The 17,435-nt window shown below is 38.3% G+C and overlaps 1 protein-coding gene across 1 annotated transcript in view; it reads right to left on the bottom strand.

The window, feature by feature from the left end:
* USH2A (usherin) overlaps positions 1-17,435 on the bottom strand; it is a 582,349-nt gene that overhangs the window by 138,455 nt on the left and 426,459 nt on the right. Inside the window, exons 49-51 of the mRNA XM_074316330.1 lie at positions 13,731-13,952; positions 3,424-3,647; positions 470-674 (exon numbers count right to left, since the gene is read on the bottom strand). Coding sequence (XP_074172431.1) covers positions 470-674; positions 3,424-3,647; positions 13,731-13,952 — 651 coding nt within the window. The remainder of the gene's footprint in view (positions 1-469; positions 675-3,423; positions 3,648-13,730; positions 13,953-17,435) is intronic.

Here is a 17,435-nt window from a genome sequence, read left to right as displayed (position 1 = left end):
ACTGCACTGAGCAAGTAACCTCGTCCTCACAATAACACTGCTCGATCCTAGGATAAGATAGGTTTCTTCTTCTTTTCTGCTTTCAACTGTAGCAACATCCATTCCTTGCATTTATCGAGAGCCTGCCATCAACCTTTGGAGAAAGAAAATTTGTTCTCCTGATAATTAACTGGATATGCCCAAAAAGGACACACAACTTATTTTTTGGTCTCTGTTCTTCCTTCTTTACAGATTTACTTTAAAACTGCATACATCTTTGTTTAAAGTTAGACTTAAAAAAAAGTATGTAAACTACTAATTTTGAACAAATCCAGACTATGCCTTTAATTACCCTGTAACTAGGTGGCCCATAACTGTGACGGAATTAACTGATGCTATGTTAAGGAGGGAGGTAATGTCAGAGTGAAATCAATCTGCATTTCAGCAGCTTTTCCCTCCACAGCCAGGGCAGGCGGTCACTTTCCGTTACCTGTGAAGGAAAGCGTGTTTACACTTCCCGTGTGAACAGTCTCTTCCGCAGAGGAGCACATGCCCTCCATTGACGCCTGCTCTGTGGAACCGTGAGGTCCTCTGATGACAGGACAACTGTGGCTGGTGAGGTTGGTGTCACAGCTGCCGCAGAGGGCTGTGGCTTCCACAGGCGCTGGGCATGGAGTCCTGCAGTCTCTGGTTTCCTGAGCCAGGCGGTAGGGGTGGGGAAAGAGGATGGTACAACTCCATTTAGACATATGTGGGGTCGTTTTGTATGACTTTCAAATGAATTTTTCTTCCACCGAGTTCACGAATGGATATCTCAAAATTCATAAAAAGAAATGCAGGCAGTTTGTATTCTAGAAGGAGCACTTACTTTGAAATGACACAGATTTGGATTCAAAACTCCAGTTTTACAAGTTCCTAGTTCTGTGACCTTGAGCCAAGTCACTTATACTTGCAAAGCCTCTGCTTCTCCAGTGAGAAAATGGAAATTTAGCACGCAGGTTTGTTGGGGAATGAAATAAGGTAACACCGGGAAATGCCTGGGACTCAATAGAGACACTACAGATAACAGTGGTCGTTGTTTTATTGCTGTTACGTTGACACTTTCCTAATGTTCCTAATGGAGTTTTAGAGAAAATAAAGAACATGATATTTGAGGATTCTCACTTCCTGTCCTGTTGGGAAAGTTGGACTTACAAAAAGTATTCCTCATCCAAGTTGTAGAAATTCCCAGTAGTTCATGAACTGTCATTACAATCATTATTATCTATATTTGTAAATTCTCTGATGAATCTCTGGTTTTTATAGTTATTGGTAAGTACTAGTATATTCTAATCTCAGAAAATGAAATACCCCTTCATCCCAAAGCGCAGGATATAAAAACACAGCAATACCCTTACTGTTCAGAACTCTACTCCCCCTTCTCTCTATATAGGTAGCATCATGTATATGTTTTGCTACTTAAAATTGATCTGCATTCAACCCCTCTCTTAACAGAAAATAAGTGAAATTATTCTCCCAAAGCTAGGACAGTCAAAATAAAGTTGCTTCAGAAAAACAGAGTAGGCCTTCAATTTAAATATGATGAACTGATCACCTTTATTTGTCACCAATTCCTCTTACGGCTCATCCCATAACCATAAAGGAGAATAGAAAGCTGAAGGAGACAGGGAGGGAATTAACACACACAGACCAGCTCAAAGGTTTTGGGGAGCTGGGGAATAGACGGATGTGGCAGAAACAGTGCCACGCACTCAGTGGTGGCCATGTTTGCCTTTTCTTCCTGGGAATCTAGACTTTCAAGCCTGGCTGCAATACAAGGAGCCATGTGAGTAGAAATGTCTGTGTGGCTCATGTACAGAAAGCATGCATCATGCATGCAGGTAAGGCCCATACATATGTAATCGCCTGCTCTCTCCCCCTTTCCACTGTGACCTCAGCGCTGTGTATGAAGCACCAGCAGATGGAAGGGGCTGGGTTCCTGGGACATTGCTTAGAGGAGAGCTATCTACCTCACATTGGATTGCAATGTGAAAAATTAAAAAGAAAAATAATTCTGTGGAGTCATTCCATGTGTGAGTACATTTGTTTTCATCTCAGCACAGTTTAGTGTGTCCTGGCTATAATACAAAGTTGGATGTTGCCTTGATAACAACAAAACCCTCAAGTCTGTAGCACTGGCTTAGTGGGAAAGCAGGCAGTGGCACAGAAACACCTACTGGGGAGTCTGGGAAGTTGGGGAGCCCCGTCATGTCATGGCAAAACATTTGGTAAGTCGATGCCTGGTCAAAGCTTGCCAAGTGCACCTGAGGTCTCAGCTCTAAGGGAAGGGGTCATGAGCTAGAACATTAGGAGCATGTGTGTGTTGAGGCTAGTTGCATTTGGCAGAGTTTTACAAAAAGAGATACGCTTAGGAAAGAATTGGTGAAATTAAAGGGAATAGAGAAGGTCCACTGGAAGATAAAAGTCTGGTGCTAGAGTGAGAAAATAAAATAAAAGTCCGCATATTGCACAGTGAGAACTCCAGCCCTGTTTCTTACCCAATTGCTCATACAGTGGCAGCCAGGCATATATCCCACCCCAACCTAGGATAGCTAATTAAGGGTAGTCAATTAAGTGTACTTGCTAAGGATTCTTGGTATCGTGATTCCTTGACAAAAAGCCACGCTGCCACACGCTTATCCTACTCATGGACACCTATGCACAGAGAGTTCCAATCAACCACCGGTGGAAAAAAGAGATTTAAAAACAAAGGGAAAGAACAAGCAAAAAGAAAAACTCAGAGGAAGCCGACACAAAGCAAGGAAAAGGAGAAAACGAAAACAGCACCAAGTAAACAAATGAGACAAAATGGTAGGTATCTGAAGTCCTGCTCAAATGTAATGCTCACACATACGACGAGGCCGCATGTGAAACATCTCAGCACATAAACACAAATAATTACACCCCATTGGGTGTAACCCCTACTCACTTTTGGGGTTGACAGCGACCTTTGCTCACCTGGGTCTCAAGGAATAGGGTATAAAAACAGCTAAGTGAATCTGCTGGATGTAAGGTATCCCCCCAAAAAAAGGGGTGGGTTATGGTTGTGGGCCTACAGGGAAGATGCCAGAACATCCCCTGTTTCCATCCAAGCACCCACGGGAATGCAACGAGGCCCCAGAGGACATGTGCTGGCTCTTGAGGGCACAGAGACTTTCAGTCTTGCCCGAATCTCAAGTGCGGGGTACAGCTCCCAGGGAACAGCTAATCATTATTAATTCCTTTAGAATTCATTGCAATAACATCAATCATAGTGAACTCATTTGGTATTAATATGGATGTAATGCGAAAATGAATAATGCACACAGGAGTTTTTATATTCCTATTTTAGAAAAATAGTTATGAACAATGTATCGTGCTCTCCGTTGTCAAATCAGTGCCTCTGAGAAGGTTTCTATCAATTACCTTCATCATCATTCCAGTTGAAGTCTTGTCAGCGCAAACATATTTCAAAGGATTATATCCAACTCCATTACAGCATCTCTGGCTCTTTGGAATAAGTTCAGTCTCACAGCATTTTACTGGCACCGGGTCATTCTTTTTAACGTGTGCTTTAGACTCTCCACTGGAAGCTGGGCAGCATATGGTATGTGACACATTCACATAATCCTGCCCACAACAGAACATCCCTGCAACGATAAAACGTTATATATGAATATGAAATTTAAAAAAGGGAAGAAAACTGAGGGTGCTATAAAGCTTGGTATAAAAATGTCAGACTCAGGCAGTTGCTGAAATGGTACAATACTGAAGGTAGCATTTCCCGACCAAGGTGATTTAAATGTGCAGTGAGGGGTCCTTCTTACCGAAGGCACTAGACACTAATTAGCTAAAGAACACACAAGAGGAAGTGTTCCAAATTCATTCGGTGGGGCTATGCTTCTCCAAGCTCCATAAAAAAAGCTCTGATTTCTGTCATGAGAATTGCCTGCCCATTTTGTGATGATAACATCTTCTGGCAGAAGGAAGCATACTTATAAAAGAGGGACTCAGAAGAACTGTCTAGAAATTCACAGGGGAGGAAAGGTCACCCAAGCACTCTGGGATAAGAGGCCAGACAGAGTAGAGAGGCAGCACCATTCTAGACCTGAAGACACTGCAGCAGAAGCCTTGTGAGACTTTGCCTGGCTTGTCTAGGGTACTCACATTTACTTTTTTTTTCTCTTTTTTAACTTTTTTTTTTTTTTTTTAAACATTTTTTTATTAGTTTCAGGTGCACCAAACAATGTAACAGTTAGATATTTATCATTTATATCCCTCACACAGTGACAAACCCCTCCCCCCATCCACTGCCCCTCTGACATCGCACACAGCCATTACATTTCCACTGTCTCTATTCCTAAGGCTATACTCTGCCAACATTTTCTTTTTGTCAATCCAGCAGCCACCATCACCACTCTTTCTTCATGAGATAGATTTACATCCCCTTGAGCATGCTCACTATTTAGGTGAACCATTCGGTTACCATATTTTAAACCACATGGTATCCTAGACACATCGCTAGACATGGGTAAGAGGTCGGGGGCAGCGGCAGAAAGAACTTCCCGGGAGCATCACATCTCCAGGAAAGACACCTCTGCCTGAGATACCGACTAGATCATTCAGATCCTTCCCTAAGAGATACAGCAGAAATTCAGACAGAAAAGCCCAAGTAAATACACAATACTCTAGAGTCAGATTAAGCTCGAAATGACGGTGCCCATACTCCAGCCCACACTGCTATCATATTAGAATTGACATCAATTTATATAGGAGCACGGTGTGATGAATCATTTATTTTAATTAGAACTTTGTTTATTTATTATCAGTCCTCACTAATAACATAAAGAACCCCAACTTCAAAGTGCCCTGGGGTCCTGAAGTATTTAATCCGGTCTTGTACAAACACCTACATTATGAAAGATGCTCCTAGTAACAGACCAAGGAATTTTAAGTACTTAAAAAAAATCATTTCAAGTAGACACTGGCTTGGTATGTGCCTTAAGAAAGATGTGTATCCACATATGACTTCAAAGAACCTTCTCATTGATCTTCCCACTTTCAAAACTATCTCCCAATTATTTAAACAAAAGTATTTATGATTAATGATACATACATTGGTCATAACTGAGTTTTGACATGCCATATTTAAATGTGATAACTGCTCAAAGTCATTGGTTTAAAAGTCAACTGTTTGCTTTGGAGCTTTGTTATTATTTTCAGTTGTTTTAACGTTTCCAGGAAGTTGTCTCAAATAAACACACACAGCAGGGCCATTGTTGTAGCCTGAATCTTGATCATGATGGATAAAAATCAGAGAGAGAGAGAGAGAGAGAGATCCACAACTTCAACTTTTATGTCATGTGGACATTTTTCTGCTTCCTTCATTAAGACATTTAAATACCACCTTGGATTTTTCACTGTTCTTTTTTTTTTCTCTAGCCGTTTTCTTAAAATAATTTGAGTTTCTATTTTAAAGAACAATCAAAATCTGAAAAACGGGCCCTATAGGGAGCAGAATGCATTCCCCCTCTCCATTCCCAAATTGCCTTATGGTTTCACCATGCTTTAAGTATAAAAGCAAAATGCAGACATTGACCTAATTCGAAATTCCTAATCAGTCATCTGATCGCTCTGAGGGACTCTTGACAGGTTAACTAAAATTTTGATAATGAACTGTTTTTACACTAGTAAAAAGATGCTTTCTTTCACAAAGAGCTTCATCTTTGTTTCGCTGAATTAAAATTTTCAGCCCAGATTTCACTCACATAACAAGAAGTGACTCCCTTTGCCGTTTCTTTGGTAAACCATTACTTCTTTAATTATTATCAACCTTGTTCCAGTGTGATAAATTGCTAATTACTTAATACCCTAATCAGCGTTCATTCTTTGCACAGATAAACTGTGACAGTGCCATTAATTCAAATAGTAATTTCACTTAATGGCCAGAACGGCACACCAGATTTTTATGCAGCATTTTCTGAAGACTGCATCCATCACTGCAATATTCTGACATAAAGATGTCTGACGTGCACTAACTCACTTAGGGAGAGCAGCTGTTCCAGAGCAGAGTTTGGTAGTAATTCCCATAGTGCATCACTTCAGCATGAATGAGCTGCAAATTCAGAGACAGACAATCTTCTGAAACTGCATTGCAATAACTTTTGACCCCTACCTAATTTATCACATGTAGCACTTGACTTTTGAACTTTGACACACAGGATGCACAATTTTAAATATGCCCAAGGAAAAACAAAATAGGTGATGGATTATTGATGGATTGATCTATTTTTCTAGAGGCCAAGGTGGAGTGTCTCTCTGAACAAGATGCAGGTGGTAATAAAGTGGTATAGTATGCATTGAAATATCAGGAGTTTAACACCAAACAGCATATTTATCCAGTGCATATCTATACAAACAGCATACATTTCCAATGGATAGCTTCCACTGTATTGGATCCAACTGAGAAAATAGTAGAGAAAGGAATTTATTTTTTACTCGCCGTGTTATGAATACTTCCGATATGTTATCAACGGTTATGTAACGGCCAGGGCTGAAAATGAAAGCATGTATAAACATATAAGGCTGATGAATTTCTAAATGGTTAAATGTGCAAAACACGTGCTTCGTGTTCTTAAAAAAACAAGACCAACTCTTATGAATCATGCTTTTGCGATGAGGTCAGCACAGTGCTAAAAAATGGAGTCTGGACTATGACAGCTCATCGTGGAACTCTGGAATTGATCGTGGGCACCGCCTCTTAAGCCAAGGTATTATATTTTAAGCCTAGAAGAGTGACAAAATAAAAAAGGTCTGTGATTAGTCATTCTCAGGACAAACAGAATTGGTGGAGGAGCATGAAAGGGAAGCAACGCACGCTTGTCTCCACCAGTAGATGGCGCTACAGCTACCTCGGCAAAACAGAAAAGTACAGTAAAATGCTCCCCCAATTTTAATTAATTAATTAATTAATTAATTAATTAAATCTTTATTAAATTTATTTGGGTGACAGTGGTTAGTAAAGTTACATAGGTTTCAGGTGTACCTGTCTACACTATCTATATATTACATTGTGTGCTTACCAGCCAGAGTCAGTTTTCTTTCCATTACCATGTATTTGACCCCTTTCACCCTCTTCTACCATCCCCCTCCCCTCTACTCCTTCGGTAACCACAAAACTGCCATTTGTGTCCACGATTCTTTTGTTTGTTGGTCTTGTTTGTTTGTTGCTTTCAGTTTTATATGCCACATATAAGTGAAGCCATATTATGTTTTTCAAAATCTTATTATGTCATAGAAATCTTCCTGGGAAATATTCTTTCAGTACAACCTCCTGGGATGGAGTTCTGTGCTATCCTTCCCTCTTTGCAAAGCTCCCAGACCCCACCGGATAGAATAAACAGCAGCAGTCATGCATCCTGCTAAAGTCTGAGTCCAGGACATGAAAACTCAGTACCCTTTCCCAAAACAATTTCAACCGAGAGTTTTATATGAAAGTCTGCATGGTCAACATTCATAATAGAAATAAGGCAGTAAGTTCTAAAGGTCTTTCATAATCAGTTTGTCACGGCTTAAAAACAAAATCCTGTCCTCTTGGAATGACAGAGAGGCTTTAATTTCCATCTTTTAATACTAAACGAGATAATCAAATCCAACCCAAGACTAATGGCAGAAATGATAAAACCATATAAGCAAACACTAAGGATAAAAAGAGTAATAAAGAGGGATAAAATATGTGCAAAGAAAATGGCTAAGAATGCACATCCACTGCAATGACGAGCATGACTTCCATGCCGAGATACCTGTCTAACACGTCTACACAACTCATCTGCCCAGAGAGAGCACTAAAAACATAAATGCTACCCCAGCACTTCTGTTCCAACAGCATCTGTTAATTCACTCCATTTATAAAATACATATTGACAAAGACAACTGAACTGGGACCGGGGAGATTTGATTTGGTGTGAGAAAGTCAATTCAATGTGATTTTGTTAAAGGGCTCCTGCAGGCAAATAAAAGAGTTTAAGTAATAAAGTACATAAAGAGATGTTTTACGAGCCAGCTCGGTCTTGTGGCAGACACACAATGCCAGGCAGTGAGAGAGGGCAGGCTTAGGAACAGAATTATGAAATCCAAACCCTCGTGGAGCAGGGATGGTGTTGCTAGGTTGAAGGAAAAAAAGGGCCATATGGATATTCTGGAAGGTCATTAAGGTCACACTCATTAGGGGCGACAGGAGGGCGCGGCAGCAGAGAAGAGAAAGACATGTGGCACGTCTATTTTCAGTGAAACCTGCAGGAAGGTCAACAGAATGGAAAGGTTTTTTTTGTTTTTTTTCCCCCCCTCTTTAAATATATCATTCCTTTGGTCTACTATGATTACCAGGGTTGGCAGAATTACAGAATATCATGAGAGACTCTAGAGCTAATCTGGATTCACGGGAGTTGAGGAATGGCACAATTTGATTAAGAAATATTTGAGTAGCATGGATTATCATCCTGAAGCAAATAGAGAAGTGATTCTGAAATCGGCCCAGGGATGGACATCGAGGGTGTATGAAATTGAAGTCAAATGTTTGTGTGCATTCTGTGTACTGTTATTGCAGTGACGGTTTGTAACGTTCCAAGATCCTGAAGGGAGTGGGTGCCCCCCAAAAAGATAAAGATGCATTGTCCTAGTGGACAGTAAGTAATCTCTATTCTCTTTCTTAGAACATGTACATTGGACTTTTTTGGCAATAGAGTTCTAACTGACTCATCTTTCTTTCTCCTTCACATCCACTCTGCCACCCAAATCTAATTGATCTCCTTAAATCACACTGACTCTCTCCCGAGTACTAAATAATGTTCCAATCCTTTTGTCTACTTGGATTTATCTCCCACTATTTCCCTACACACCGTGTACACCTCCAATAAACCCAGCAGCTTGCTCCTACTTGGACATGCTTTGCAGATTGCTAATTTCACACTTTAGCTCGGGCTATGCCCTTTAGCTGAATGTCCTTTTTCCATCCACACGTCTCAAAATCCTACTCGTTGTCTGATGTTCCAATCCAATGGTTTAGCTTTTTTCATCACCTCGACTGCAGTGATCTCTCAGTCTTAAAAAATACGCTTACATGCATTCCTCTCTTACAGACTGTGTTTAACCTTACATTTCCTTTCCGTCTTGATTAAATTGTAAGTTCTTAAGGATAAAAATGGAATCTTGGTCATTTTTACACTCACAGAGCACCTAGAATGGTATCTTGTATATAGTCATTTGAATATAGCCACCATACATATTTACTGAAGGGATATGAAAATTGAAAAAAAAAAAAAAAAAGGTAACAGAAGAATAAAGATGCTAAAATGAGACGCTTTGCTGTTATTTTAAAACTCTGACGCATTATGATATGGGAAGGGGTGGGGTGTATGTGTGGGGGGAACTTTTACCTGTCCCTCTCAATGACCATGGCTTTGTCTTTAATGGACCTGTTTTTAACTAATGCATCTAAAGGAGGAAGAGATAGTCAGCTGGTTAATCATAGCACAGGATAACTAACAATTTGTCAAGATTTTCTAGTAGACATGGTTACTATGACTTAAAGGAATGGTTCTCAAAGTTTGGTCTCAGGACCCCTTTCACTTCTGTAAATACGTGAGGATTGAATAGCTTTTGTTTATTGGGTTATATCTTCTGATATTTACTGGGTGAGAGACTAAAATAAATTTTTGAAATATGTATTTATGAATTGCTTTAAAATAATTATATATAACATGTTAACATAAATATTTATGACAAATATTTTCCAAACTAAGAAAAAAAATCAGTGAGAAGAATGACATTGTTTTACATTTTTGTAAGTCTCTTGAATGTCTGGCTTAACACTGGGGGTGCCAAAAAAATGTATACACATGACTTGAATTCATCTTTTGTTATCGGTATATATTGAGTCCTACAGTTTTAATACAGATTTTTCCTTTCTTAAAATGTGTATACATTTTTTTTTTTTTTTGGCACCGTCTATATAAGGAACTGAATTCTCATATCTGGTTCTGCATTCAAGGGTTGTGATATCACATGGCATGTAATTGCTGGAAAACTCCACTCAGGAGAGCATGAGAGTACAAAAGGTGTCTGGTACTTTAGTATTATTACGAGAACAGTTTTGGTCTTACAGCCTCCCTGCACAGGCCTTGGAGACCCTGAGGAGTCCTGCAATTTGAAGGTCCCTGCCTTAGACCCAGACACTCATTCACAGTACCCCTCCTTCTAACTCGGGCACACATGCGGTGTGCAGTCAGAGGGCAGAGTTTCTAATGTCTTTTTTTCTGATCATCCAGAAAATGTCTGCAGCTTCGTAGTTCTATCATACTGGGCCTGCTCCCCCGACGTGCTAAATATTGACGTGGTTTGGGTCGGAGAGTACCCAATGCTTCTCGAGGCAGCAGAGTGCTCAGACAGGTTAAGAACACGGACTCTATCAAAATTTGTTCTTAATTAAGGTGGCAAGAGATTCATGGACAAATCTCCCAGCCACCCTGGCATTTAGGTGTCGACAGAGAGCTGAGTTCTAGTCAATGAAATGTGAATAACAACATTTGCGATCTCTAAACCTGGCCAAGAAAAAAACGTGCACGCATGTTAGCCCATGCTCTTTTCCCCACCTGGCTGCAGGAATGGATACAACTTCCAGACGATCTTAGAAATTACCTGTTGAAAATGGCAGAACCCCCAACAGTCAGGAGGACTGTGGGAAAGAGAGCTAGTCTGTAGACAAGTTCACACCTGAGTGCTGTTATGTGAGAAATAAACAAACCCCTATTGTACTCTTGCCTTTATAAATGATGAGGTTCATGTGTAGTAGCAGTTAGTGTTACCTGAAGTAACACAGCCAGGGACCAACCATGTGATCGGGGTAAATTTTTATAGTGTCTATTAAAATGCTTCTGCTTCCTCACATACAAAATGGAGATAATAACAGTGTTTACCTCACAGGGGTGCTGCAAGGATTAAATCTGTTCATGTATGTGAAGCACACAGAACTTAGCCTGGCAAACAATGAGCATGGGACTTTGTTTACTTGTTGTTGTTTTTGCATTTTTGTCCCATCACTAGGTACAGCATTTAGCAAGTAAGCGTGTCTCAGACACGCTGCCTGGACTGGATTCCTTAACGGGACTACAGTTATCTTTAGAAGGCTAACCTCTAAAGTCCACAATCCATGAAGGACATTTCTGAAAGAGCTACCTATGTGTCTAGTAACTTCCTGTGTGTTACCCGATTTCACACAACATTCATTTTCAAAGAAGACGTTGGGAGGCTGGTTTCTGTTTGTTTTCATGTCTGTGTTCCCTGGCGAAGTCAACTTTCTTGTTACCTTATAGCACAGATCCAGGTATCCTGTGCCATCGATGAGGGAAATTTTAAATTCCCAGGGTCCATGAAATGTCCCAATTAAAACCCAATTCTGTTGTACGTAGGACAACAATGAATGACCACCTCTGGGCAGTTGATGGAGATCAACAAAATGACAAGGTATATGTGTTTGACAGTGTGTATATGAAAAATCTTCCTCTAGATGTGCCCCGCTGGGTTGGATTAAAAAACACGTAGGATGAATTCGGGGTGGATCCAAATGTGTGACTGAGAACTTCACAGCCCAGTAAATGCCTTGGAATCGCACTCGATGGCTGTCCAAAGATAACCTAGAAAACTAGCAAGCAGGTATTGTTTTGGCTCCAGAAGGAAATGCTATGTTTCACACCCTGGGAGGACTGAAGCTTAGTTATGAATAATTTAATTTAGCATGTCTTACTTATTGAAGGGCTATTAAAATACTGAGAGTCTGCTATTCTTATTAAGGCACAGGAGAGAATTCATAATTCATCTCCATCAAGATACACCGCCGTCCTGAAGCTCAGAGAGGGTCTGGAGCTCTATATTACTAGATGCGGGGGTAGATTTACTTACCCCGAAGCTAAGGATGCTTGAGCTTCAGGGCTCTTTGCTTCATGAGCTCCTTTCAAGGCAAACATGGTGATATTTTTACAAATTTGCAAATGTATAGCATTTAACAATAATCTGTTATGGCCATTGTCTCTTGCCCCTTTAACTGGCCCTCTGTCATATATGTGTGTCCTCATATCGACTGAAATTTGAAATTGGAGTGACCATGGACATTTTTGAAATCTAACAATGGAGCAGTCCCATTGGGGAAATATCTAGTTTGGGTTTGGTAGCTATATTTACATGAATTCAGTCACTCCTGTAAAAAAGTTGGTGGGGCTTGAATATTTCATTTTAGCTACAATTTGGAAAAATGGGGAATGTGAGAAACTACAGACCCCTAATTTGGATGCATATAAAGGGAAGCTTTAAAGAAAGAGAAAGATCAGATCGAAAAATTAGTATGATATGAAACAAAATCTGAAAAAAATGAATAGAATCAACTGAAATATTCTGACATCAAGAAGAGAATTGTAACAAAATAAATTTCAGATCATACCAAAAGTAGTAAACTCTGCAAAGAAAATAATGGATACAGTATTGAAACAAGGCGTAGGCAATTTCATTATTGGATAACACAAATTATGAAGAGAAGTAACTCATAAATATGTTGGAAAAATGTATACTTCTCACTGATTTATAATAAAAGTTACATTTATGATAACATACAACTCAAATTCAAATTCAGTCAAACAATAAGGATATCTTGAAAAACTAATTAATGATGTTGTCAATTCAACAAATATTTAAGACAAGTCACAGCAAATCACCTTAAAAAAACTGAAAACGCCCTTAAATCTTAGAATGATCCTTTGTAGATATTTCTCCAAATTTGACAATAACCTTAAATATTTACATAATATAATAACAATGACTGTGAGGCTTAACATCACTTTTCTAAACGTTAAATAATTTAAGGAAATTTTTGATTAACCATGTAACAGGAAATAATTAATTATCTTTCTCTTTCCTCTATAGATAATTACCGTACAAAGCCATTGTTGTATGAAGAGGTGATTGAAGGGTATAGTTAAACATGTTGGGAAAAATATACTATTTTTATGGTAGTGAGATTTGCTAGGTTGCTTTTTTTTTTTTACGTTTATAATTTTTGAAATTTATTTTTCCCTCCTAAAAATTTATTTTTCATATTTTTGTCTCATCATCATTTTGTTTTCTTTTTCTTAAAGAGGATCTTCCAAATTTCATGACCAAAAAAAAAAAAAATCTAGATCTGAGTAGCTGTGTAATCTTCAGCAAGTGTCTTATCTCTGTGCCTCAGTTTCCTCATTTTTATAATGGGGATAATAGTAGTATCTATCATGTAAGATTACTGTAAAGATTGAGATAATGATGTAGAAAACACTGGGTACAGTACCTGCTAGATAGTAAGTAGTCAATTAATGATAATGCTTGCTATTAATATTACTGTTAATGTAATAGCTACACGAGAATAAAGGACTAAAAGAATCATGACACACTATCATCAATAATTTGCTAAGAAATATTCTCTGGATCCAGAACCAATGCATGCATGGTTTGTGTGTTTTCTGGTGGACGTGATCCTTGTCAAGGAGAGTTTTAATCTTGCTTTTATGAAATGTATACTCGCTCACGAAAATGTGAGATTATGTCATTATTTGTTGTACAATATATCCCTAATTGTCGCAATAGATACAGTTCAGCTTTAATGACTGTGTCCCCCGTACTCCCCATCTATGAAGGTAGCCCAAGCCCTTTACCTGGTAGGCGGCTGTACACCAGACCGTCATCTTCTCCTCCACAGCATTCCAAGTCCCGGCTCACGGCCCGGCCACCACAGCACTGCTGGCCGTGACTGTCACGAAGCCTCCCGGCACAGCACATCTGGTTTCCCGAGGTGGAGTATGGCATTCTGCCACAGCAGGTGTCGCCGATGCCAGTAGAAACCCGGCTGTGTAGCTCATCTGGACAGCACACTTCACCTGCCAATTTAGGACAATAGCCATCACTGTGCGAGTTAAAAACAACAACAAAAAAGGTATGCTTTGACTCACAACTATATTTTATCACAGTCATCTTGTAGATGCCAACTGGTTGAGAGAACTACTAGAAAGAATACAGTCATATGGGAGTTGCAAAATCTCAATACAACTTCAAAACTGTCGTGTTCAAGATATACAAACGTGTGTCTACGCATATGCACATATGTCAACTTAGAGGTAAGGATGTGCTGTCTATTTCCTACTGAACCTTAATAAATTAGCACATTAGGAATGGTGAAAAGGTTTAAGTGACACTACAAAAAAGTTTGTTTATAGTTTTCTATGTAGTATAGTTTTTGAAAATGGGGTAGAGTCATAAATCAACTCTTGATAAATTTGTATTGCCTATGATTATAATTCGTTTAACCAAACTGTATTTATTTAACCAAACAAAATACTTCCAATGGGTAGGTCAATTAAGTGAGAGGAGATAAAAACACTAACGGGGGTGCCAAAAAAATGTATACAAGTGGACACTTTGGTCAACATTGCTCAAGCAGTAGCTCGCCATCATCAGAAGTGTCTGGACGCTGATGGTAACCGCTTTGAGCACCTCTTGTAATCGCAGAAGTCAAATGTGACTTGTATTCATCTTTTGTTATCGGTATACATTGAGTATTACAATTTTAATACACTTTCCTTTCTTAATATGTGTATACATTTTTTTGGCCCCTCTATATTTAAATCAGCACATTAGTACTTTATTGAGCTGTGGCAGACACTGAATTTCACTAAGACAGATACACCCACATTCCCCTTTCCACATGAAATTCCAAGAAATTTGAGATAATCATAAAATAATCTTTTGCCTGGTATCTTGAAATCAAAGGGTTCAAATATTCTAAATATCAATAGTTTTTTTTTGTTTTTTTGTTTTGGTATGAAGAGGCTCCTAAAACACAGGAAAACTAAAAGAGAGAAACAATTTAAAATCACTTTCCCTTAAGGATACCTGAGAAATGGCTAATAAAAACTTGGCTGACCTACAATTCAAAGTTCGCCTTTCCTTTCTATCGCATGACTGAAGTCTGGGTTGACCTCCTTCCTGGTCCCTGAAACTTGACTTCCTCCTCCCACCTTGACTTGTTCTCTTCTTGCACCTTCAACAGACCCTCTTCCCCTTCCTCCACTGTCCCTTCTTAAACACATCTTTCTCCTTGGACAATATTCTTTCATTATATTTTACAAGGTATGTGAGTATGACGACCGACCTGGCAGGTCTTATAGCTTTAAACAACGGTCCCGATAAAATTTATATAATCTCGCTAATGACTTGCCAAACCTTCTTAAAGCCCAAGTTCCTTAAAGAAATTAGAGTTGCCTCCGAAATTTATCATCTGAATTCCTGCTCTGTATCCATTAGTTCATTTTGTGTGTGTGTGTGTGTGTGTGAGTTCGAGATATGCCAAAACTTGCATAGTAAAAGCAAGATAAACTGCCTACCAAAATGTGATTAAAAACACGTGACACTATTTAACTAGATAATATAGTATAAAAATAGGACAAGAACTCTTAGCAGCTATCCCTGATATCCTTCTCATTCAAAATTCATTGTTCAAAAGTCCATCTGGTTAAATGAACAAAGTACTAGAAACACATAATCTACCAAGGCTGAATCATGAAGTAATAGAAAAATCTGAACAGACCTATAACTAGTAATGAGATTGAGTCACTAATCAAAAATCTCCCAACAGAGAAAAGCCCTAGACCAGATCGCTCCATCGGTGAATCTTACTATTTAAATAATTTTAACATCAATCCTTCTCAAACTTTTGCAATAAATTGAAGAGGAAGAAATACTTTCTAACTCATTCTATGAGGTCATCATTACCCTGATAACAAAGCCAGACAAAGGCACTTCAAGAAAACTATAGATCAATATTCCTTATGAATATTGATGCAAAAATCCTCAATTAAATACTAACAAACTAAATAGCACATTAAAAAATTATACATGACCAAGAGAGATTAATTATTATAATGTGAGGGTGATTCAACATACAAAAATCAATCTATGCAATACACCATTTTAATGGAATGAAAGAAGAAACACACATGGTCATCTCAACTGATGTAGATAAAGCATTTGACAAAATTCTATTATAAAAACAGTAAACAAACTAGGAATAGAAGAAAACTACTTCAGTATAATAGAAGGCATATGTGAAAATCCACAGCTAACATTATATTCAACAGGGAAAGCTTTTCTTCTAAGATCAAGAAGACAACCAAGATGCTAACTTTCGCCCCTTCTATTCAGTATAATATTGGGAGTTAGAGCCAGAGCAATTAGGCAAGAAAAACAAAAAACAAAAAACCAAAAAAAAACATATCCAGATTGAAAAGAAGTAAAATTATCTTTATCACAATATAATCTCATATGTAAGTATAAAACCCTAAAGATCTCTCTCTCGCTCTCTCTCTCTCTCTCTCTCTCACACACACACACACACACACACACACAAAACAAACAAGAAAAACAAAAAACTTTAATAAATTTAGCAAAGTTTCAGGATACAAAATCCACACACAAATTCAGTTAGTTTCTATAGGAAATTAAAAAGACAGTTCCATTTACAATAGTATAAAAATAAACTTAAGAATTAACTGAACCAAGGAGGTGAAAAAATTGTACACTGAAAACTAAAATGTTGCTGAAAGAAATTAAGGACACAAAGAAATAGGGTGACCTGTCTTCAGGGAGTAGATGACTTATAAATGTTAAGCTGTCGATGTTAACCAAAATGATCTACAGATTCAATGCAATCCCTATCAAAATCCCAACAATGCTTTTTGCAGAAATAGAAAAATCCAGTAAAAAATTCAAGTGGAATCTTAAGGGACCCCAAATAGCCCAAATGATTTTAGGGGGGAAAAAAAAGTTGGAGGTCTCATACTTTTTAATTTCAAACTTACTACAAAGATACAGAATTCAAAACAGGGCAATCCTAGTACAAAGACAGACATATAGACCAATGTAATAGAAGACAGAGCCCAGAAATAAAACTTCACATATATAATCAAATAATTTTCTATAAGGATGCCAAGACCATTCAATGGGAAAGGGACTTCTTTTCAACAAGTAGTGTTGAGAAAATGGGATATCCAAATGAATAAAGCCAAATCCTTACCTTATAGTATATAAAAAATACACTCAAAATAAATCCCAGACCTAAATATAGAAGCCAAAATGATAAAATTCTTAGAAGAAAACATATTCTACCAATATACAAGAAAAAACATATTGCTACACATATGAAGGCATCACATTATTATGTAACATAATATCCTTTATGGCAGAAGTGTCCAAACTGCGGCCCGTGGGCCAACTGCGGCCCGCAATCCATTTTTAATTGGCCTGCAGCAAATTCCAAAAATATATTTAGTTTACTTAAATAAACCAGGTGAGGCAATACGTGCTTT

The sequence above is a fragment of the Rhinolophus sinicus genome, linkage group LG12, assembly GCF_036562045.2.
Source record: "Rhinolophus sinicus isolate RSC01 linkage group LG12, ASM3656204v1, whole genome shotgun sequence".
Taxonomy (NCBI): Eukaryota; Metazoa; Chordata; class Mammalia; order Chiroptera; family Rhinolophidae; genus Rhinolophus; species Rhinolophus sinicus.
This window is presented reverse-complemented; position numbering and strand designations above follow the sequence as displayed.